This window comes from Oncorhynchus mykiss, chromosome 30 (genome assembly GCF_013265735.2).
Source record: "Oncorhynchus mykiss isolate Arlee chromosome 30, USDA_OmykA_1.1, whole genome shotgun sequence".
NCBI classification, from domain to species: Eukaryota; Metazoa; Chordata; class Actinopteri; order Salmoniformes; family Salmonidae; genus Oncorhynchus; species Oncorhynchus mykiss.
The window spans coordinates 43,798,212-43,818,855 of NC_050570.1; the positions used below are offsets into that span (position 1 = coordinate 43,798,212).

At 40.6% G+C, this 20,644-nt stretch overlaps 1 protein-coding gene across 1 annotated transcript in view; it reads right to left on the reverse strand.

Annotated features, from left to right (window-relative positions):
- The window catches only part of LOC100272218 (insulin receptor 2), a 120,854-nt gene extending 110,741 nt beyond the window's left edge, over nt 1-10,113 (reverse strand). Inside the window, exon 1 of the mRNA XM_021599800.2 lies at nt 8,902-10,113. Within this exon, the coding sequence (XP_021455475.1) occupies nt 8,902-8,980 (79 nt within the window). The 5' untranslated portion in view covers nt 8,981-10,113. The remainder of the gene's footprint in view (nt 1-8,901) is intronic.
- Between the last annotated feature and the right edge of the window lie 10,531 nt (nt 10,114-20,644).

The following is a 20,644-nucleotide window of genomic DNA, read 5'->3' on the forward strand; positions in this document are numbered from 1 at the left end:
GACTAGAGAGATATACCTGCTGGAGCGTGTGCTACAGGTGGGACCTGCGAGCTGAGATAAGGGGGGACTTTACCTAGCAGGGTCTTGTAGATGACATGGAGCCAGTGGGTTTGGCGACGAGTATGAAGCGAGGGCCAGCCAACGAGAGCGTACAGGTCGCAATGGTGGGTAGTATATGGGGCTTTGGTGACAAAACGGATTGCACTGTAATAGACTGCATCCAATTTGTTGAGTAGGGTATTGGAGGCTATTTTGTAAATGACATCGCCAAAGTCGAGGATTGGTAGGATGGTCAGTTTTACAAGGGTATGTTTGGGAGCATGAGTGAAGGATGCTTTGTTGCGAAATAGGAAGCCAATTCTAGATTTAACTTTGGATTGGAGATGTTTGATATGGGTCTGGAAGGAGAGTTTACAGTCTAACCAGACACCTAAGTATTTGTAGTTGTCCACGTATTCTAAGTCAGAGCCGTCCAGAGTAGTGATGTTGGACAGGCGGGTAGGTGCAGGTAGCGATCGGTTGAAGAGCATGCATTTAGTTTTACTTGTATTTAAGAGCAATTGGAGGCCACGGAAGGAGAGTTGTATGGCATTGAAGCTTGCCTGGAGGGTTGTTAACACAGTGTCCAAAGAAGGGCCGGAAGTATACAGAATGGTGTCGTCTGTGTAGAGGTGGATCAGAGACTCACCAGCAGCAAGAGCGACCTCATTGATGTATACAGAGAAGAGAGTCGGTCCAAGAATTGAACCCTGTGGCACCCCCATAGAGACTGCCAGAGGTCCGGACAACAGACCCTCCGATTTGACACACTGAACTCTATCAGAGAAGTAGTTGGTGAACCAGGCGAGGCAATCATTTGAGAAACCAAGGCTGTTGAGTCTGCCGATGAGGATGTGGTGATTGACAGAGTCGAAAGCCTTGGCCAGATCAATGAATACGGCAAAGCATAATGACAAAGCAACAGGTTTATATACATTTTAGCAAATTGATATAATAAAAAACAACTTTTATATCACATTTACATACAGTTGAAGTCGAAAGTTTACATACACCTTAGCAAAAATACATTTAAACTCAGTTTCACTATTCCTGACCAGAAAATCCTAGTAACAATTCCCAGTCTAAGGTCAGTTAGGATCACCACTTGATTTTAAGAATGATAAAAGTCAGAATAATAGGAGAGAATTATTGTTTTCAGCTTTTATTTCTTTCATCACATTCCCAGTAGGTCAGAAGTTTACATAGACTCAGTTAGAATTTGGTATCATTGACCTTTAATAGTTTAACTTGGGTAAAACATTGCAGGTAGCCTTCCACAAGCATCCCACAATAAGTTGGGTGAATGTTGGCCCATTCCTCCTGACAGAGCTGGTGTAACAGTCAGGTTACCTTGCTCATAACACACTTCTTCAGTTCTGCCCACACATTTTCTATAGGATTGAGGTCAGGGCTTTGTGATTGCCACTAATACCTTGACATGGTTGTCCTTAAGCCATTTTGCCACAACTTTGGAAGTATGCTTGGGGTCATTGTATATTGGATATTTCTCCAAAAAGTACGATATTTGTCCCCATGTGCAGCTGCAGACCGTAGTCTGGCATTTTTATGGCGGTTTTGAAGAAGTGGCTTCTTCCTTGCTGAGCGGCTTCCCAGGTTATGTCGATATAGGACTCATATCAGATACTTTTTTATACCTGTTTCCTCCAGCATCTTCACATGGTCCTTTGCTGTTGTTCTGGGATTGATTTGCACTTTCTGCACCAAAGTACGTTCATGTCTAGGAGACAGAACACGCCTCCTTCCTGAGCGGTATGACGGCTGCGTGGGCCCATGGTGTTTATACTTGCGTACTATTGTTTGTACAGATGAACATGGTAGCTTCAGGTGTTTGGAAATTGCTCCAAAGGATGAACCAGACTTGAAGGTCTACAATTTTTTTCTGATGTCTTGGCTGATTTCCCCATGATGTCAAGCAAAGAGGCACTGAGTTTGAAGGTAGGCCTTGAAATGCATCCACAGGTTAATCTCCAATTGGCTCAAATTATGTGAATTAGCCTGTCAGAAGCTTCTAAAGCCATGACACCATTTCCTGGAATTTTTCAAGCTGTTTAAAAGGCACAGTCAACTTAGTGTAAGTAAACTTCTGACTCACTGGAATTGTGATACAGTGAATAAGTGAAATAACCTGTCTGTAAACAATTGTTGGAAAAGTGACTTGTGTCAAGCACAAAGTAGATGTCCTAACCGACTTGCCAAAACTATAGTTTGTTAACCTCACTGCGCACGGAACCCGCTAGCGGGCTGAAATTCCACAACATACGGCGATCGCTACACAAATAGTCATATTAAACATTCATGAAGATACAGGTGTCTCACATGTATCTAAAGCCTAGAATCTTGCTAATCCAACTGTGTTGACAGATTTAAAAAAGGATTTACTGCGAAAGAATACGATGCGATTATCTGAGCATAGAGCCCCATAAAAAAAACTATTTTAACCAGCACAGGCGTAACAATCACAAACTGCATTAAAATAAATAGTTTACCTTTGACGATCTTCGTCTGTTTGCAATTCCAATGCTCATTGTTACACAATGAATGATCTTTTGTTTTATAATATCCGTTTTTATAGCCTAACACGAAACACTTTGAACCGCTTGTTGTGAATTCCGTCTCATTCCATTTTCAACGACACATTCCAGGTAAATAACCCACACAAAACGTGACTTTTCCAGTCATGTTTGGTTTCACTGCAATCACCTGGTTTGTTTGTAACACAATCAAACGTGATGTGCCATTTCACGGGACGTATTGACTGAAAGAAACCGATTTGAAGACAACAAGTAATGACATCACTGTGCACCAATGATATGACCACTGTTTCGTTGATTGACTGTATTTTAACCCAATGACCACTGATCGTCTTGAAATCTAGCTGGGTAGATAGCCAATGAGCTGAGGTAAACGGCAATAGGTCAAGTTCATGTGTTGCAAGACCAACCCATGTAGTAAGCTCCAGCGTAAAGAGAGTCGTCCGCTATTGAAGTTTCATACCGGAAAGAGAAACACATATTACGCACGGCATTGTTTGGTAAACTCGTAGATTCAGCTGTTTATATATATATCAATCAGTATGGCGACTAAGTCAGGGAAAGCTAAATCTAAGTCTAGATATACAGATATACACACAATTTTAGAATAAATTGATTGGGAAAGTGAGAGAGATTGTTGTAGGACGATTCATTTAGCGATTGTGGATGAATATTTTTTGAAAGGGAGAGGACATCATTTTGGACTGGTAAGTTCTTATCATGCTAATGCCCTTGTTCGAAATTAATAATATAAAATATTATTTTTATTTTAGAAGCAATATATAAACATGTAATGTTATGAAATGTGAGATGCGTGTGTCTGCCGCCCCACCCCAACCCACATGAAATAGCCTATTTGAGGCTGTTGAGGGGAGGGCAGGCCCACAACAATGGCCAAAGTGAAATGGAGACAATAGATACAGCTGGTCTGTTGTAATATAATTATGGCAGTAGATCTAGCTGGTCTGTCATAATATAAAAGAGAGTAGATCTAGCAGGTCATAATATATTCAACCTTATGTTCCCTGTACCCCATATATATATATATATATATATATATATATGAATAAGGGCTCATATGTGAAACTATTCTAACTGAACATTTTCTTTAACAGTGACACTGACTCCGAATGGGAGTCTTATCCGGTGTCCTGTGTGAATTTAAGCATGCTCTCTCTAATTCTCTCTTTCGGAGGACCTGAGCCCTAGGACCATGCGTCAGGACTACCTGGCATGATGACTCCTTGCTGTCCCCAGTCCACCTGGCCCTGCTGCTGTTCCAGTTTCAACTGTTCTGCCTGAGGCTATGGAACCCTAAACTGTTAATTTTTACTCGAGATGCTGTCCTGTTGCACCCTCTTCAATCACTGATCTCCACCCGGCACAGCCAGAAGAGGACTGGCTGGGTTTTTGCCTTTCTAGGGAGTTTTTCCTAGCCACCGTGCTTCTACACCTGCATTGCTTGCTGTTTAGGGTTTTAGGCTGGGGCTATATAAATAGATTTGATTTGTTAGAGGACTGAGGGTCTTCCAAATATTGAAAGTGTGTAAATAGTTACCCATGTTATTTTGTAAAATGTATGTATTTTTTTGCCATATTTTTTTTTTTATCAATAATTATATTTTTCCCCAATTTATTTATTGGTTTCAAAATATATACCTTCATCAATTTGGCCACTTGGGTACATTTGGGCTACTTGTGTGGGACACCTGGGTAGCGCACTCATTTTGGAAGTTTTCATTCTGAAACTTTGCACAAGTACTGTTGCCCTCTTATATATTTCACTGAAATTGTCGCCATCATCCTATCTGAATGTTTGTTTTAAAGATGATACAAAAATAAAAAACGTATGTTTTTTTCCATTGTTTTATCTAAACCAGATTTATTGTGTTATATTCTCCTACATTCAATTCACATTTACACAAACTTCAGAGTGTTTTCTTTCAAAAGGTACCAAGAATATGCATATCCTTGGTTCTGTGCCTGAGCTACAGGCTGTTAGATTTGGGTATGTCTTCAGGCGGAAATTGCACAAAGTAGGGGGAGCTCTAAGAGGTTTTAACAAGAAATTTGGGGAGCGGTTGAAAAAACGAGTTAATGACTCCAAGTGTATGTAAACTTCTGACTTCAACTAAGGATTCAGACCCTTTACTCAGTACCTTGTTGAAGCATCTTTGGCAGTGATTACAGCCTCAAGTCTTCTTGGCTATGACACTACAATCTTGGCACACCTGTATTTGGAGTTTCTCCCATTCATCTGTGCAGATCCTCTCAAGCTCTGTCAGGTTGGATGGGGAGCATCGCTGCACAGCTATTCTCCGGTCTCTCCAGAGATGTTCGATTGGAATCAAGTCCGGGCTCTGGCTTGGCCACAAGGACATTCATTGACTTGTCCCAAAGCCACTCCTGCGTTGTTGTGGCTGTGTGCTTAGGGTCGTTGTCCTGTCGGCAGTCTTGAGCAGGTTTTCATCAAGGATCTCTCTGTTCTTTGCTCCGTTCATATTCAACTCAATCCCAAATAGTCTCCCAGTCTCTGCAGCTGAAACACAACCCCACAGCATTATACTGCCACCACCATGCTTCACCAGGGATGGGCCAGGTGTCCTCCAGACATGACACTTGGCATTCTGACCAAGGAGGTCAATCTTGTGGGCCTCCCAAGTGGCACAGCGGTCTAAGGCATTACTACAGCCCCAGGTTCGAGCCCAGGCTGGGTCACAACCGGCTGTGACCAGGAGACCCATGAGGCTGCTCACAATTGTCCAAGCGTCATCCGGTTTAGGGAATTTCCCATAGCGACTCCTTGAGGTGGGCCCGGGTGTTTCCTCCGACACATTGGTGCAGTTGGCTTCCGGGTTGAACGAGCAGCGTGTCAAGAAGCAATGCGGCTTGGCCGGGTCATGTTTTGGAGGACGTATGGCTCTCAACCTGCGCCTCTCCCGAGTCTGTAGGGGAGCTGCAACTATGGGAAAATACTAACTACCAATTGGATTCCACAAACTTGGTGAGAAAAGGGGGTAATAAAAAAAAATCCTGGCAGCTGAAAATGTCCCAGTGGCCTGCACACTCACCTGACATGTCACACATTAAGCATGTTTGGGATGCTCTGGATCGACAGTGTTCCAGTTCCAGACAATATTCGCACAACCATTGTGGTCCACATTCAACAGCCTGATCAACTCTACGCAAAAGAGATGTGATGCACTGCTTGAGGTAAATGGTGGCCACACCCAATACTGACTTGTTCTGATCCAGGCCCCTAACAAAAAGTTAGGTACCTGTGACAAACAGATGCATATCTGTATACCCAGTCATGTGAAATCCATAGATTTTGGGCCAAATTAACTTCAATTGACTGATTTCCATATATGAACTGTAACACAGTCAAATCTTTGAGATTGTAGCATTTATCATTTTTTTTGCCTTTTATTTAACTAAGCAAGTCGGTTAAGAACAAATTCTTATTTACAATGGCGGCCTATCGGGGAACAATGGGTTAACCTCTCTAGGGTAGGGCGCAGCATTCTGAATTTTGGATGAAAAGCATGTCCAAATTAAACAGCCTGCTGCTCGGGCCCAGAATATATGATATGCATACAACTGGTAGATTTGGATAGAAAACACTCTAAAGTTTCCAAAAACGGTTAAAATAGTGTCTGTGAGTATAACAGACATGATTTGGCAGGCAAAAAACTGAGAAAAACCCATTCAGGAAGTTTTTAGTTTGTTTGGTTTTGTAGTTTTCTATTCAATGCCATTACAGTATCCATTGACTTAGGACTCAATTTGCAGTTCCCATACCTTCCACTAGATGTCAACAGTCTTTAGAGATTGTTTCAGGCTATTCTTATAAATGAGAGAGTTGGACCCTACCGTGTGGCAGAGCTTTTTCATGCGCAATCCCGAGAGAGTGCATTTCTTGTTTACCTTTTATATTGACGATGTTATTGTCCAGTTGAAATATTATAGATCATTTAGGCTAAAAACAACCTGAGGATTGAATATAAACATTGTTTGACATGTTTCTATGAACTTTACGGACACAATTTAGATTTTTTTGTCTGCCTGTTTTGACATGTTTCTATGAACTTTACGGATACAATTTTGATTTTTTTGTCTGCCTGTTTTGACTGTTTGAGCCTGTGGATTATTGAAGAAAACGTGCAAACACGGTTTTTGGATATAAAGAGACTATCGAACAAAAGGAACATTTATTGAGTAAATGAATGTCTTCTGAGTGCCACCATATGAAGGTCATCAAAGGGAAGGGATTAATGTTCTCTCTATTTCTGAGTTTTGTAACCCTTCTGCTTGGCTGGTTACTGTTTGTAATAATTTGTCAATTGGGCTATGTTCTGGGCTAGGTATGCTTTCGCCGAAAAGCATTTTGTAAACCGGACACCGTGGTTGGATTAACAAGAAGCTATTCTTTAAACCTATGTAAAATATATTTTGTTTTCTGAATTTTTATAATTAGCATTTCTGTATTTAGCGCCCTGCTGGATGTTGGCCAGATGGGACGCTAGCGTCCCACATAACCTCTCTAGGGTAAGGGGCAGAACGACAGATTTTTACCTTGTCAGCTTGGTGATTCGATCCAGCAACCTTTTGGTTACTGGCCCAACGCTCTAACCACTAGGCTACCTGCCGCCCCTTGTATTTAAAATTATGGCCTACCCCGGCCAAACCCGGACGCTGTGCTCCGCCCTATGGGACTCCCAATCCCAGCTGGATGTGATAGATGCTTTCACTTCATGCGGCCATCACAGGAATGCCTACTAGTTATTTCCTTAATGTTTACAAACAGCCTCATACGTTCTAGATAAAACGTTCTAGAAATGTGTCAGCTTTACAGGGAAGCAAACAGAGCATAATTCTGACAGTCTTGTAGCAAGAGAAATATGCAAAGACTGTAAATTAGACATTTTCATTAGGCAAAATTCAGTGCAGCACAACATTGCCACAGTCAAGTCTGAAAAAAGCTACTCCAGGTCCACTCATCTAGAAAATATTCCATATGGCTAGAAAATAAATATGTAGTGTAGATTAAATAAAATGTATGGAATACCACTTCATAATATGCATGGCTCGGAGTCATGCAAACATGGAAGATTAGAGACAATCATATTGTATGCTGTGAAATGATTTCATCATGATCTGAAAATGTTTGGATCAAAACAGGGACTGTGGGGTTTATATTTCTCTCAGACGTGGATAGCTCAAATAAAGCTGTGATAAAGACTATGTCAACAACTATCAATAATCTGCAAATGTAACTAAAAGCCACAATTTAAAAACACTGATTTGCCTGGTTTCTCCATACAAAATGTCCCGCATAACAAAAGGAATAACATTTCTCATAACACAAGGAATAGGATATACAGCTATAATCTTGTTTTGTTTCTCCCATTTCAATACTAAATTACTCTGTAGTAAACATCCTCACAGTAATTGTCTGGCACATGGTGAAATGAGACGGTGTGAATGTCAACATTATTTTTGGCATTTATTTTGAGGGATGGACAAGCGTAAACAATATCATCTAGCTACGCAGCTAAACCATATACTCGTTTAGGCATTTGGGAGCGATGTGAGCAATCGATGCTAGCTAGCAAGCTATATAAACACCGTAGTCAATAACTAGATAGGGTTTTGCTCGCCTCTACCTCCGGTAAATAATTCAATCGAACGCACAACATCCATACGGCTCGCGATAGTTAATTAGCGTCTCAACAGAAAACCTAGTTCTTTAATCGCTAAAGTTAGCTAGAGCAAACCCAGAATGCAGGCTAAACCTGAATTTATGGGGTTTTCAGGGACCTTAAAGATGGCTAAATGAATTTACATGTCCTGCTACAACGAGACTGTGTGTAGCAAGTCGCCACGAAGAGGCCTGCCTCTTTGTGCAAGCGAATCCTGCAACTTTCAGTTTAGATTCGCTGTAAAAGACCACCATAGTCCAGTAACAGGAGCTAATCTGGCCCTCCGGTTAACGAATCAACGCCAGGCCTCAATACTATATTTTTAAGAGGCGGTGGGTATTCTGTAATAATTTTGCAAGCAAATATTAGAAACATAACTATGGGAAACACATTTCCACCCTAAGGTAAAATTGTGTCGTGGCAAAATGGTGAAACAACCATATTGTTCAACTGACCACGGCAAATAATCCTTTACTTAATTCATTTTCAATAAATTAACTTTAAAATGTTGTGCAGAAAGACATTTGCAACAAATAATTCGTTAGTAGAATAATGGGGCGTGTATAGTCAGCAACATAACATTGCATTACAACTATAGCTTTACTTACTTTCTCCATTTGTTAGGACACACTGACATCCAATGTAGATAAAAGTAACCAAAACAACCGCTGAAGTCCCAAGCCGCATTGTGACTTCGAGTGTGTTCTCTGTGTGTTTTGAAGATATCCAAAGTTCGTTTAAGAAATCCAATACAAACAAAACGTTTTCAAAAGGAGAAGATAAATCAAGCTAGCTAGTCCAGTTAGCCCCCTTAAAAAGGGGCCAGGGGTCCAACGTGGTTGTATCTTAATTAACAGCAATATCTTCTCAGCTAACTTTGGGATTTCGTTTCTCCATTAAAAAAATGACCACTAAATAGCGCGATCGTGTGTTCTGGCGACACATTTGCGAATAAAAATAGTCATTTCACACAATTGTATGGGATAGTTCACTTGAATGTTTGATTTTTCTTTTTAAAGTATTCCGATTCGAGAAAAAAATACATCCCACACCGCTAACGTTAGCTAAACTATAAAGTAACTAGCCACGGCCTCATTCCACGATAAACGAGGTTCCACTGTTGAAAGGCACTCGGAGACCGTATTTCCGTATTATAAAGCAATTCTTTAAGATTAATGCTTGATAATTTAGAAATCTGGGTGTCCTCTTCTTTCCAAAAATCCAGTTATGTAGCCGAACTTCTATAGACCCAAGAAGCTAGCTAACGTTGGCTAGCTTGCTGTAATCCACAGGTCGCTGAGTGTTTCATGCACTCCAATATTGCACTTCTTCGCCGTATCACAGGAAAAACACCTAGTTTTAAAATGTGAGAGGATAAATGTGAACACATCCCATGAAATTTGGATACGTGCAGGAAAAACGTGGATATATTTGAACGACCTTCCTCTGAACTGATTCAGTCGCTACAGCCAGCCCACTACATGAAAAACACCCCCCCCCCCCCAAAAAAAAATGGATCCAGTGAACATTACGTTTAGCCACTAAACAAATATCCCCCCGCTTCCAGCACATTGCTAAAAAGTGTGAGAACTCCCGTCTTCAGATTATCTGGCAAAACAGCTCATATAAACAACGAAGCTTCAAAACCGGCAATTAAATAAAGTAAATAACCGCTGTCAGAATCAGAAATATTAGGTAAACAAACTTAATGGCATAATAACCTGCTATGTGGGGGAAAAACTTCGATTACCGTATACAGCACCTCTCAGGTTCCCACCTTTTTTTCTCCATGTCTATCCACCAGTAAACAACTACTACCAGTCAGCTGGGGCAGATAGGGTATGTAGGAAAACACGGACTGGAGTAACGGTGCGCACAACTAGCAATGTGTGGATTGCAGTGTATAGCATTATACAAAACCAACAGTCTAACAAAATTGTGTTAGTATGGAAGCCCATTCTCGACCCCATTTTTCTTTTAAAGGGCGGCTGAATTTCCCGATTTGGCCTCGTTTTAGATTTGGTTCATTAAAATGCTAGCGGCCATGACAGAGATAGATAGAGGACTCATAATGGATATAAATAATTTTAGCATAGACATTGCCATTGAAAGCTTCCACTATACTTTCACAATTTTAAAGTAGTCAACTGGGTGGGGATTCCAATGGATTGTTGCCTCAATGGTGCTGTCAAAGACGCCATAATGTTGCAGATTTAAAGATGAGTCCTGTCTATCTCTATGGGCCATGACTGAATTCAAACATGAGTTGGTTGTGGTTTGATGTGGGTGTCTCGTCTGTGTGTGTGTTCGCAGGTGGCCAATTAGCTTCTGGTGTGTGACCGAGTCAAAATAGGTTTGACTTTGGATAGCCTGTCTCAGGGGCTAGTTAGGGACCATCAATAATTACACAATGAAAATTAGAAAATATTTTCATGTTGCACACCTTTCAGTTTTTATCATTAAATGCTTTCAATATTTGAATATGAATTTCTACACTTTAAAGTTGGTTTGAGGTTAAGTAATTGAAATTTGGAGCTATTGGAATTTTAACATATTGTCATGTACAATGTGTAATTTACCTATGGTTCCTAACTAGCCCTATAGGTATATCCAAAGTTAACCCAAAGTTACCTCAGGCATTACGATCAGGTCTCATGCAGCTGCACTCTGAATTTATGATTACATGTGTGCTGCCAGCTATGGGCATGTGGACAGGTTTGAAACAAACCAATACGCACAATAGGGAGGTGATTTCACACAGTCAAAGTCCTGCAGTAAGAGCTATGACGCTAATATGTGTGTAATCTCTAAACAGTTGTGTTCTGTGGGTGTCACTGAGTACACTGATACCCCCTTTCATTTATCCACAATCCATAGGTAAGGCTGTACAGTGCATGGCTACCTCAATTACCTCGTACCCTGCACATCAACTCAGTACTGGTACTCCCTGTATATTGATAGCCATGTTAATTTCTACTCTCTATATGTAGCCATGTTATTTTGACTATTTATTTTTGATTTGTTATTCCCTGTATTTATTACTTGTGTCACTATTTCAATGTTTTATTTTATTTGTTATCTAATCTCTAACTCTGCATTGTTGAAAATGGACCCATAAGTAAGCATTTCACTGTTAGTCTACACCTGTTGTCTACGAAGCATGTGACAAATACAATTTTATTTGAATATGAACGTCAGTTGGTGAATGGGGAGGTGATTTCCCACAGTCAAAGTTCCGCAATAAGAGCTATGATGCTAATATTTGTTTAGACTTTTATCAGTTGTGCTCTATGGGTGTCACTGAGTAGATCATTTCATTGATCGACAATCCATTTGTAAGGCTGTACAGTGCAATATTTATGTCCATAGTAATTTCACTGGTAAGCTTAAATTGGCTCATTTCACTGTGGTTTCAGAGACTGGCAATATGAGCTACGGCCCTAATATTTGTGTAATCTCTTCACAGTTGTCTTCTGTGGGTGTCACTGAGTAGACTGATACTGATACATTAAATGGGGTATCTACAATTCATAGGTCAGGCTGTACAGTGAAATATAAGTATGTCCCCAATGCAATTCTGAAGTGTAAAACATCCACAGTGCGATTTCAACATTTGTCAAATTAACAAATTATTGTATTTTTTTCCATTTATATAAAAACATTCCAACCTTCTATACTATTATTTAGTCCAAATATGTAATGACTCCTCTATTTGTAACCATTTGCATCACTTTCAATGAGGGCCTTTTATTTTGAAGGCCAACTGCAAATTCCACTATTGTGGCTAATCCTTATTGTGACTAGCTTCACAAAGGTTCTCTCTGTCTCCTCTGCCTCCTCCTGCATGCATTGTAGACTGCTTTACAGAGAGTACTGCTGAGGTAAAGTTATGATGAGAACTTAGTAGCCTATTTTTTTCTCCTGCTGAGGTCAAGCTCTGTTTAACGTTTGCTTCTTACTTCATCCTTCTAGCTAGCTAGCTGGCTAACACTAGCCAGAGCCCTTTAACGTTACTGCAATACTAAAATAAGTCTCTACCGGTAGCTAGCCAACTGACTGACTGACTGACCTGTTTACCAGTCGTGGACTCATCCTCCAAAAGCAGTGGTCTAAGTACTTAAGTAAAATACTTTAAAGTACTACTTAAGTCGTTTTGGGGGTAATCTGTACTTTACTATTTATATTTCTGATAACTTTTACTTTCATTCCACTACATTCCTAAATAAAATGTGTACTTTTTACTCCCATACATTTTCCCTGACACCCAAAGGTACTAGTTACATTCCGAATACTCAGGCAGGAGTCCAGCAATATCGTTCAATTCACATACAGTGGGGCAAAAAAGTATTTATTCAGCCACCAATTGTGCAAGTTCTCCCACTTAAAAAGATGAGAGAGGCCTGTAATTTTCATCATAGGTACACTTCAACTATGACAGACAAAATGAGAAAAAAAATCCAGAAAATCACATTGTAGGATTTTTAATGAATTTATTTGCAAATTATGGTGGAAAATAAGTATTTGGTCAATAACAAAAGTTTATCTCAATGCTTTGTTATATACCCTTTGTTGGCAATGACAGAGGTCAAACGTTTTCTGTAAGTCTTCACAAGGTTTTCACACACTGTTGCTGGTATTTTGGCCCATTCCTCCATGCAGATCTCCTCTAGAGCAGTGATGTTTTGGGGCTGTTGCTGGGCAACACAGACTTTCAACTCCCTCCAAAGATTTTCTATGGGGTTGAGATCTGGAGACTGGCTAGGCCACTCCAGGACCTTGAAATGCTTCTTACGAAGCCACTCCTTCGTTGCCCGGGCGGTGTGTTTGGGATCATTGTCATGCTGAAAGACCCAGCCACGTTTCATCTTCAATGCCCTTGCTGATGGAAGGAGGTTTTCACTCAAAATCTCACGATACATGGCCCCATTCATTCTTTCCTTTACACGGATCAGTCGTCCTGGTCCCTTTGCAGAAAAACAGCCCCAAAGCATGATGTTTCCACCCCCATGCTTCACAGTAGGTATGGTGTTCTTTGGATGCAACTCAGCATTCTTTGTCCTCCAAACACGACGAGTTGAGTTTTTACCAAAAAGTTATATTTTGGTTTCATCTGACCATATGACATTCTCCCAATCTTCTTCTGGATCATCCAAATGCTCTCTAGCAAACTTCAGACGGGCCTGGACATGTACTGGCTTAAGCAGGGGGACACGTTTGGCACTGCAGGATTTGAGTCCAAAACCAATATGTTTTGGTGGGAACAGCTTCATTGTTCCACTGTAAAATCCTCTCTTCCACACTGCATGTCCAAAGGGGGAGAGGGTCTCTTCAAGGATATTACGACTAAGACATAAAACTTCGGAAAGAGAGAGAGAGGAGGGGGGCGGCACCTATGATCCTCCCCGAAGGGCTGTCATGACAGTCCCCCTTTGGTGGTTGACTTTTGCGATTATCCTGCAAATTGCAAACCAACATAAAAAAATGACCATGTGATGTCCTGGTTGTGGATCATTGTTGCGGTCCCCTTCTGGTGGTTGACCTGGGTAGGCTTTCTGAAATCTGCAAAGCACCACGAGAATGGCCAGGGGATGTCCTGGTTGGTGATCGCCATTGCGGTGCCCCTCTGGTGGTTTACCCGGGTAGGCTCTCTGAAAGCGGAGCAGTCCACCACAAGAATGGGCAGCGAATGTCCAGATTGGGATCGCCGTTCTGGGCTCGTTGTCTGGTTGTCCAGGCTGGTGGATCTAGGCAGTAACTTAGGCAAATGTTAACAACTCACACACACTCACGAAATACATAATTACATTTCTACCCAAATGAGCGGCATTGTGGCACTAAGTGATGATTGTATGGGGAACTTGTTTATGGCTCTATCACTTCCTAAGTTTCAAAGGAAATTAAATGAAAAGGAAAGGAAAGAAAGCATAAACAAAAGGTATACAAAATATAGTTATCACACTTTAATAGTCTAATTGGACTGTATTCTATATACGTCCAAGGTCTTGGCAAAATGAGTTGGAGAATGGAGAATGTGCAAAAGGTCAGTGGAGAAGCCAGCTACGACCCAATCCGTTTTGTTTCATGGTTGTATACTCGTGAAAGACAATACAGCCACATTACCATAACTTTGTTTATACAGGTGCCTCTGTTATGAGGTTTGCGTCTAAATATTGTATAAAACGAATGAGGAAAGATGAAACTATTTGTGAAATTATGTAATGATATGTTAAACCGTTAATGTGAAAGAAATGTATTCCCTTTAAAGTTTAACTAAGTCACTGGCCCGCCCCCATAAGCATAGACATGATCTGTCTCATGGGACAGCCCTTTTCTACTGTTACGAATAAAAACCCCACCTGAAAAAATCCTCTTCAGACCATGCGTACCTCGGTCAGCTGGGCGAGCAAAGGTTTGAGTAGAGACCACAAAAACCTCAGTATAAGCTAAGGTTGTAATGGTTGTGTAATTCCTAACCATACCACGTGGAGCATTGGCATACGGGTGGAAATGGTTAAAATCTGAGACTATCAATTCCGACAGAATAAGAGCAAATCTTAGATACTAATTACTAGTCTGCAGCTAGAAATTGTTAACCTGGGATGCGAAAACCGACAACCGCCAAAACATCTATTCCATGAGAACATTTCTGAATGGTACTCTGAAGTATCCATTCTAACCACGAAATACTTCAGGGAAGCAGAGCGAGACGCTCGGATGAACCTTCCAACAGAAGTACTGACGATTCCAACAGCGATCACGATGACACACTGGGCGTAAATATATATTGATTACAATTATTCCTGAATGAGTGAGCGTTCATGTGCAAAGGATTAGCATTTCAATTAATATAATTATCAACTGTGTAGTGACTCTTTTGTCTTTCCCGCCCTTCTCAGTCCACACCCACTTCCCTTTGTCCACCAAGCCGTCATATCTGCTTAGCCCACTAGGGAACCTCCCCTATCATTTCCTTGTAACCATATCTACTGTTTGATTGTGCATTTCTGTGATTATGTAGTTAGTTAGTAAATAAATAATTAAGACAATTGATGTATGGATGATTCATAGTAAAGGCTGGATTTGTGCAGATAACCAACAATTTACAACGTTTGGAATGAGACTAACGTGAGGTAAAGAAAAATTTATTAATTCGAAGACTAATTGATCAGATATTAAAATATCTGAAGAGATATATTAGGAAAATTATAACTTTGTAATCTGAACATTTTCCTTGGTGCCCCAACTTCCTAGTTAACTACATTTACATGATTAGTTTAATCAAGTAATAATAATTACAGAGAATTGATTTGATAAAATAACAGTCTTCAATTTAATGATGCCAAAGACACGACACCACAGAGGAGCTAACCTCACGATGGAAGTACTCTTTAAGCACTGAACCAGTCGGATGCGGTCTGTTCATGGTTCATGACTTCTAATAACTTTCCTCCTGAATGGAGGGTTATATTTATTAATGGCATGTGTGTAAACCATCAGAAGAGAGTTCTGGAGATTAGGGGTGCCAGGTAGCCTAGCTGTTAGAGTGTTGGACTAGTAACCGAAAGGTTGCAAGATCGAATACCCGAGCTAACAAGGTAAAAATCTGTCGTTCTGCCCCTGAACAAGGCAGTTAACACACTGTTTCTAGGCCGTCTTTGAAAATAAGAATTTGATCTTAACTGACTTGCCTAGTTAAATGAAGGTAAAATAAATAAAAAAGATTCCCTTACACGTGTTGCAATCTGAGTGACTACTAACTCCTATCGCTGTTCTCAATAGCAATTAGACTTGTGAGGTCTCTAACCTTCTTACTGATTGTGGCTGGACTGACCGTGCTGGCATTGGGTACTGGTACTCAAGGGGACCAGTTATCCTACCAATTTATTCTGAAATGTTATCCTACCGGAACACATGATTAATTAAAGAATAAGTATTAATATTTGTGTGGGCATTGTGAATTAGGAGTTATGTGCTTCATTGGTGTCGGGTGGCTCAGTTGGGTGGGGCTGTTTGATTGATTCATTTGAACCGCATGATAGGCCTGTTTGAGTTGGGATTGTTTTGTCTGATTCTATTCGGCCGGATTAGTCTGTTCAGGATCTGTCTGGGTCTATGCACAAACACGGCCCATTCACCTTCATCATTCGGTCGGAGTTGGGTGTGTCATTCAATTTGTCCTGCTAGCCGGACCGCTCATCTGGAGATTTTGTTCACTCTGGTTTGGCGCATCTGTTTGCCCTGGCTGGCTGATCTGCTTGGTTTGGTTTGGAGTGGCAGCTGTCTGTCCAGCATGGTCAGCACAAATAAATAGAAAATCCTACGGATACTGCTCCAACTCGTTTTAGCGGTCTGCCTGGGGGTGTCTACAATAACGCTTTGACCCGATTTGGCAAAGGACTGTTTTGGTAGGTGCAAATTCTGTATAATAACGCCTCCTTGTGTTGGGGGAAGTGTATCAGGGACTGGCTGAATTTGCAGGTTGTTTTAGGGAAAACGTGAGTATAAGTGTGATAGTGAGTGTGAAAGTTGCCTGTCCTTGGTGGGGAGGGATTGCACACCCTTCCTGAGATGTCACTTAAGTGTGGCCTGGCAGAAAGGATCCATTTGATCCTGCACTAGGAGAGAGGAGTGTAAATGATATATGAATGATTAGTGGAATTGCACAATACTAGAAGTTAGGAAGAAATGCTATGAATCATATAGAGGTGTATAAAAATCATTGGCGGGTGTCCAGTAAGGTTTATAGAAACTGTATACTGGGGTGTAAGGTAGAGGTATATACAGTACAGGGAAACATAGACATAATGATGTTTGAGGTGATATAACACATACGAAAAAGGAGAAGGATTGTTGAAAAGTATAAAGAAAGCTAGAGGAATGTTGAAGAAAGACAATGAAAAGTCAGACAGGAAGAAGGTGGAATGGTTTACAAAACCTCCACCATACGCCAGTGGGTAAATCCCCCTGGTGTCCGGAGTGGTGGAAATAAAGAGAGACATAGAGGTGGAAGATGATAAGGAGACTCTCTCTGCCCTCTTAAGTAAAAGAAAAGGACCTGGAAAGGACAGGGGAGACTGAGCAAGGTGCAGGAAGGAACCCAGAAAAGTGTAACTGTTATGAAAGATTATGTGGAAATAGGAAGAGAAGTGTGAATGATTTTGGTAAAGTGGGTTATCAATAATAGTGATATTTGAGGCGCTATACTGGAATAAGACATTAAGTCATCTGTATTATCCAGTGACAGATTTGCAGACATTATAGTATAGGTTCTAATACAAGGTATTATATTATATAATACAAGGTATGCCGTGACTAATTAATTGTTATCCGGGGAAGTGGGTAGCCCTACCTTGGAAAATAGTTAATAGAAGGTGTGTATTATAGAAGGGAGGGGTAAAGATGAATTAGCAAAGAGGTTACTAAACCTAAAATGAACTTTAAAATGTTTCAGTTAGTTTATGAACATTGTGGTGGTTGGCAAAACAATCAGAGACAACCACAGGGCCCTGTGAACCCATGGGCGGGGCCTAATCACGGATACTAGGGATGCCCAGAGAATCCTACAGGGGAGGGTCAGTTTTCAATGATATCCATGAGAGCTGATCAAGAACCTATGCCAAAACTATAGGATTCTCGGGACAAACGCAGCTAATTCCAATGACAGCTCCAGTTCGTCTAACAGCTGATAGATAGATCCGCAATACTCCCTATTCTAGTGTCAGAACAAACTCCAATTAATTTAAGGGAAGAGATATAGACTAGTGAAGGTAACAAAAGACAGTCAATTGGAAAATAGGAATCTCAAAATGTAATTGTTTGGATTGATTAAGAATTGGCTGATGTACAGTGCCTTGCGAAAGTATTCGGCCCCCTTGAACTTTGCGACCTTTTGCCACATTTCAAGCTTCAAACATAAAGATATAAAACTGTATTTTTTTGTGAAGAATCAACAACAAGCTGGACACAATCATGAAGTGGAACGACATTTATTGGATATTTCAAACTTTTTTAACAAATCAAAAACTGAAAAATTGGGCGTGCAAAATTATTCAGCCCCCTTAAGTTAATACTTTGTAGCGCCACCTTTTGCTGTGATTACAGCTGTAAGTCGCTTGGGGTATGTCTCTATCAGTTTTGCACATCGAGAGACTGAATTTTTTTCCCATTCCTCCTTGCAAAACAGCTTGAGCTCAGTGAGGTTGGATGGAGAGCATTTGTGAAGAGCAGTTTTCAGTTCTTTCCACAGATTCTCGATTGGATTCAGGTCTGGACTTTGACTTGGCCATTCTAAGAACTGGATATGTTTATTTTTGAACCATTCCATTGTAGATTTTGCTTTATGTTTTGGATCATTGTCTTGTTGGAAGACAAATCTCTGTCCCAGTCTCAGGTCTTTTGCAGACTCCATCAGGTTTTCTTCCAGAATGGTCCTGTATTTGGCTCCATCCATCTTCCCATCAATTTTAACCATCTTCCCTGTCCCTGCTGAAGAAAAGCAGGCCCAAACCATGATGCTGCCACCACCATGTTTGACAGTGGGGATGGTGTGTTCAGCTGTGTTGCTTTTACGCCAAACATAACGTTTTGCATTGTTGCCAAAAAGTTCAATTTTGGTTTCATCTGACCAGAGCACCTTCTTCCACATGTTTGGTGTGTCTCCCAGGTGGCTTGTGGCAAACTTTAAACAACACTTTTTATGGATATCTTTAAGAAATGGCTTTCTTGCCACTCTTCCATAAAGGCCAGATGTGTGCAATATACGACTGATTGTTGTCCTATGGACAGAGTCTCCCACCTCAGCTGTAGATCTCTGCAGTTCATCCAGAGTGATCATGGGCCTCTTGGCTGCATCTCTGATCAGTCTTCTCCTTGTATGAGCTGAAAGTTTAGAGGGACAGCCAGGTCTTGGTAGATTTGCAGTGGTCTGATACTCCTTCCATTTCAATATTATCGCTTGCACAGTGCTCCTTGGGATGTTTAAAGCTTGGGAAATCTTTTTGTATCCAAATCCGGCTTTAAACTTCTTCACAACAGTATCTCGGACCTGCCTGGTGTGTTCCTTGTTCTTCATGATGCTCTCTGCGCTTTTAACGGACCTCTGAGACTATCACAGTGCAGGTGCATTTATACGGAGACTTGATTACACACAGGTGGATTGTATTTATCATCATTAGTCATTTAGGTCAACATTGGATCATTCAGAGATCCTCACTGAACTTCTGGAGAGAGTTTGCTGCACTGAAAGTAAAGGGGCTGAATAATTTTGCACGCCCAATTTTTCAGTTTTTGATTTGTTAAAAAAGTTTGAAATATCCAATAAATGTCGTTCCACTTCATGATTGTGTACCACTTGTTGATTCTTCACAAAAAAAGACAATTTTATATCTTTATGTTTGAAGCCTGAAATGTGGCAAAAAGTCGCAAAGTTCAAGGGGGCCGAATACTTTCGCAAGGCACTGTATTTTAAAATAATAGATGTTTAATGAGTGCGAAGCAGTGGTTAGTGATAAAAATATAGTCATTGATAAGGAGGATTGATGTAAACGAGAGAGAGAGAGAGAGAGAGAGAGAGAGAGAGAGAATTGCAGGTTAAGACGACACCGGATGAACAGCAGAGGGCGTAGTGGGAGAAGATTTGTCAGTATGTGAATGGTAATAAGTTATTAGTGCCTTTTTATAGCACTCTAACAATGCAATATTTTAGTAATTTGAAAAGCTGAGGTTTCAGTACAAGGTTTCAAGGATGAGTAGAGGGATTGAACCTTGAGATTTAAAAAAAGATGAGCTGCGGTTGAACGCAAGCAGGTAGTGGGACAATTGAAGGAGAAGTATGAGCTAGGTCATTTGAGCAGGAAGTTAATGTATTATAAAATGTTACGTGGAGCAGTGTCCAGTAATACAAGTAGAATTAAATAAGTATTGACTGTCAAGCTGATTAGACAGCACCAACTTTTTGAAGGTTCTACATTTGTTAAATAACTCAACAGGTTAAACTGATAGGATTCCTGGAAAGGGGTTTTGGGATTGTTTATTTTCAATTCAGTTTTAAATTGGGTATGCAGTAGGATGGAAATGTTTTGAAAGGTTTTTAAATAGTTTCAGCAGGACAGGGAAAGGACAGGGAGAGGAAATATTAGCATGGTGTCGAATGCCCTGTATACTGACTTTTTCAGTGATGACTAATCAATCTCACTGGAAATGACAGGAACAGGTGGGAAAAAAACGAATAAGAAATATCAGTTTCCGTATAGGGACATGGTCTTGGAAATTCATGTTTGCGCTCACCATGAAGACAGAACGCACCTGCTAAAATCGGTTTCCTATTGAACATACTTCTTTCCGGAAGAAATA